General features: G+C 47.4%; 1 protein-coding gene across 8 annotated transcripts in view; it reads right to left on the reverse strand.

The window, feature by feature from the left end:
* Positions 1-4,132, reverse strand: part of CAPG (capping actin protein, gelsolin like) — a 24,859-nt gene that overhangs the window by 12,729 nt on the left and 7,998 nt on the right. For 5 of the 8 annotated variants that reach the window (XM_019623761.1, XM_019623763.1, XM_019623764.1 and 2 more), the window contains 4 exons: positions 2,326-2,361; positions 1,981-2,153; positions 1,737-1,891; positions 1,385-1,552 (listed from right to left, as the gene is read on the reverse strand). In XM_019623761.1, the coding sequence (XP_019479306.1) occupies positions 1,385-1,552; positions 1,737-1,891; positions 1,981-2,153; positions 2,326-2,348 (519 nt within the window). In that variant the 5' untranslated portion in view covers positions 2,349-2,361. The remainder of the gene's footprint in view (positions 1-1,384; positions 1,553-1,736; positions 1,892-1,980; positions 2,154-2,325; positions 2,362-4,132) is intronic. The other 3 variants (XM_019623766.1, XM_019623767.1, XM_019623768.1) reach the window with 1 other exon arrangement.

Here is a 4,132-nt window from a genome sequence, read left to right on the forward strand (position 1 = left end):
CAGGAACACAGATGGTGTAAACAAGAGGGCCAATTGTCAGCTTTACTATTTTGTCATTCTGTGTTACTGACTTGAGTGCTCAGGCTGTAACTCAAAAGCAGACCACCTACACGCCGGAGCTCCAAGCCTACGAGAGCCACTGCAGAGTTTTGATGACAGGGGTTTGGCTGCCTGCTCCTTCATTACCCTAACTCTATACCCTGTCTGCCTGTTAGAATTTCCTCAGGATTTTATAAAAACATGGATGTCCAAACCCCATCCTGGAGATCTGGATTCCAGGGGTCCAGAGGGAAGCCTGTGTGTCAGCACTTTGAACATATGCGGTCGGACAATTAAGTTCGTGAACTCATCCTAGAAAAAGTGCTACATACCTCATTGCTGAATATCACTACAGTCACCTTCAAAGTGCTCCCCTTGGGAAGCTATGCACTGATGCCAGTGCCTAGTCCACCCTTCAAAGCAATTTTGGAACGCCTCTTTGGAATGGCCATCAGAGCTGTCGTCGTACTGCCCTTGATGTCCTGAATGTCATCAAAATGTTTTCCTTTCAATATTTCCTTTATCTTTGGGTAAAGAAAGGAGTCATTGGGGGCCAGATCAGGTGAATAGGGAGGGTGTTCTAATAGTTATTTGTTTACTGGCTAAAACCTCCCTCACAGACAGTGCTGTGTGAGCTGGTGCATTGTCATGATGCAAGAGCCATGAATTGTTGATGAAAAGTTCAGGTCGTCTAACTTTTTCACACGCAGCCTTTTCGGCACTTCCAATGGTTAACTGTGCAATTGGTATAAATTCTTAATGAATAATCCCTCTGATATCAAAAAAGGTTAGCAATATCATTGTAACAAGTTTCTGAACTTAATTGTCCGAACTTTGTATGTTCCAGGTGATTCGATGCTGCCAGTTAACTGTCCAGAACAGGGTCTCACACTTGCCTGCACATTAGAATCATCGGGGGGGGGGGGGGGGGGCTGTAAAAAAAATCCCAATGCCCAGGCCACATAGCAGACCAGTTAAAATCAGACTCTCTAGGGTGGAGCCTGGATNGTGACAGGTCACATCATCTTGCTGCCTTCCCAGGGCAAGCAATACGTGGTCCTTGTGCTGGCTCAGAGCAGGCATCACAGATTCACTGGGTGAATGGATGAGGGAATAAATCAACAAATGGTCTGGCAGGCAGCTAACTCACAGCTACAATGGCTCTAGCCAGCAGAGGGATATTTCTATTCTTCTGAATATAGGGATGTTTCTAATGGCTGGAGCGGTCCCACTTGGAATGGAGTGATAGCGTCTCAGGTTCTCTCGCTATTCCCTGGCCTCCTGGTCCTGCCCTTTTAAAAGACAGTGCCAACACAGAGTACTCCATCCTGCCCTGCCTACCTACCTGGCCCAGGTCCAGGATGAAGCAGTCCCCAGTGTTGAAGCTGTCCCAGCTCAGCGGCCGCTCGGTGGCGCGGATGTTCTTCTTCCCCTTCACCTGGTACAGTTTCCTGACGGCAGCTGGGGTGGCCCCTGGGGAGGTCTTGTGAAATGCTGACTCCACTCCGCCTTCCTGCAGCCCAGATGGCCAGCCTGAGTGGGCTGGCAGGAGGCCCAGGGCCCTCCATACCCCATCCCACTGGGAGACGGGCAGAAAGGTGGGGAGGACCCAGCCCCGAGAGCACCTGGGCCTTTTGCAGGGTAAAAGGCAGCTGGAAGGGAGGCAGGCTCTGAGAAAAGTTGCATGGCGGGCTGACCTGGTATTTGAGGCCCCTCGGGAAGTAGCTCATGAAGAGGTCAGACTCGTTGCCCTGCACCTCTCGGTGCTGCACAGGCCTCTCCCCAAGCAGGGTGTTGAGGTGCACGGCCAGCACGGCGCAGGCGCCCTGCTCATCCCGGGATGACTGCTGGCCTGGGGCAGTGGGAGGGGGCAGGACCAGGCCTGTGAGACTCAGGCCAGCCCCAGGGCCCCAGTCCCCTTAGTGTCCCCCAGCCGCTTACCTATCCACAGGTGCAGGTGGGAGAGCTCTTCTGGGCCATTATGCAGCACTAGGTAGGAGTCCCCCGAGAAGAAGACACCCTGGTTCTCCCTGGCCACCGGCACTGGCTTCAGCTTCTCCACCCGCCACACATGCAGGCCGGGGTCTTGCACTGAGGCCAGGAATGGAGAGCTGCTGCAGGAGGGGACAGGGTTGGCAGTGCCAGAGCCTCAGAGGAGTGGCCCTAAGCAGAGAGGCCTGGGAAGACCTGGGGACTGGGGTGTGGCGAGGAGGGTCGCTGGAATGAAGGGCAGTCCTTGGAAATGAAGGAGGGGAGGGGTTAAAGAGGATGGGGTACGCAGCCTACCTCTTGGGGATGGGTGTGTACATGCTGTTTCTGGATCTGGAAAGACAGAAGAAGCCATTATTATTACAAATGCCATGACAACCACCTTTCACATTGGTCTGGGGAGGCTCTGCTAAGTGGCCAAGTGCTTTCCTATTCATCAACTACTTCACTTCCAAGAACCCAAGAAGAGATTATTCCTGACTCCATTATGCCAGCAAAGAAACTAAGTCCAAAGTCACACAGCTAGTGAGCGGCTAGGGAAAACACGGTCTCTGGCTCCTGGGCCAGTGTCTTTCCCTTGCTGTGTGTGGCCTCTCACCCACACCTCTATTCTGCTTCCAGGCCCCTAACTCTGGGCACTGCATGAGGCTGGAATACAGCTCTCTAAGTAATAACTGCTTATATTAGAAAAGTCTAAAATCAATGACTTAGGTTTCTACCATAAAAACAAACAAACAGAAAAGGAAAATCAAATCAAACCCAAAATAACCTGAAGAAAATAAATAAAAAGAACAAGAGTTGAAATTAATAGAAAACAAAAATAGAGAAAATCATTGAAGCTGGTTTTTGGTAAAAAAAAAAAAAAAATCAATAAAATTGATGAACCTTTAGACAAACTGATCAGGAAAAAGACACAAATTCCCAGAACAGAAACAAGAGATGACATCACTACAGATGCTACAAATATTAAAAGGATAATGAGAATATTACACTTTATGCTGCTATAGTCAACAACTTATGCAACAAGCAAATTCTTTGAAGGATACAAATTATGAAAGTTCTAATATCTATTCATGAAATTGAATTGAGGGGAGCTGCTGCGGCTCGGATCGCTATAGCTGTGGGCGGGGCCTTCACATATGCACCGAGGGTTTGCGGGACGTCCCACTGTGGCCTGCTTCCGCCACGCCCCCGCCTCCGACTGTGGGCGGGCGCCAGGAACCTGCCTCAGGCCGCCTACTGCTACCTGAGGGAAGTGGGCAGGGCAGCTACGGGAAGAGGGAGGTGACGCTCGTGAGGCACTGGTAAGACGGCAGGCAGTATGTCATCAAAAAACTGAACCTCCTAAATGAATCTGTACTTAAAACGTCTTCCTCCCCCCAACAAAAAAAAATTTCCAAGTCCAGATGTTCTACCAAAAATTTAAGGAAGATGTAATACCAATTCTACACAAACTCTTCCAGAAAACAGAAGAGAACACTTCCCCATTTGTCTTTTGCTGCCAGCATTATCCTGATATAACAAAACCAGATTAATATATCATAGAAAAGAAAATTAGGCTAATATCACTCATGAGCACAGACACAAAAAATACTAACAAAATTTTAGCATATGGAATTCAGTAATATATAAAATAGGTAAAACATCTGACTAAATGGGGATTTATCCCAGGAATGCAAGTTGTTTTAACATCTGAAAATCAATCAATGTAATCCAACCTAGTAACTATTTTTTTTTCTCAATAGATGCAGAAAAAGCATTTAGCAAACTTCTACATCCATTCCTGATTAAAACATTTTTCAGCAAACTTCCTTAACCTGATAAAAGGCATCTACCAAAAATAAACAACAAAAACAAACAAACAAAAAAACCCTACAGCTAACATTAAACTTAGCACCTTCTCTAATTCTAAACTCCCTCCCTGGGGTATTTCACCCATTCCCGAGCATCAGCTATCATTTCTGTATAGCCAGCTCCTCTCAAATATCAGGATGATAAACATCATCTTTATTCTGTAGGTCAGTGACAGCAACCTTTTTGGGACAAAAATTATTCAGGGGGAAAACAATGTGAAAGGCAAGCACTTAAAAGATATATTAGCCTT

Source organism: Hipposideros armiger, unplaced genomic scaffold (assembly GCF_001890085.2).
Source record: "Hipposideros armiger isolate ML-2016 unplaced genomic scaffold, ASM189008v1 scaffold_561, whole genome shotgun sequence".
Taxonomy (NCBI): Eukaryota; Metazoa; Chordata; class Mammalia; order Chiroptera; family Hipposideridae; genus Hipposideros; species Hipposideros armiger.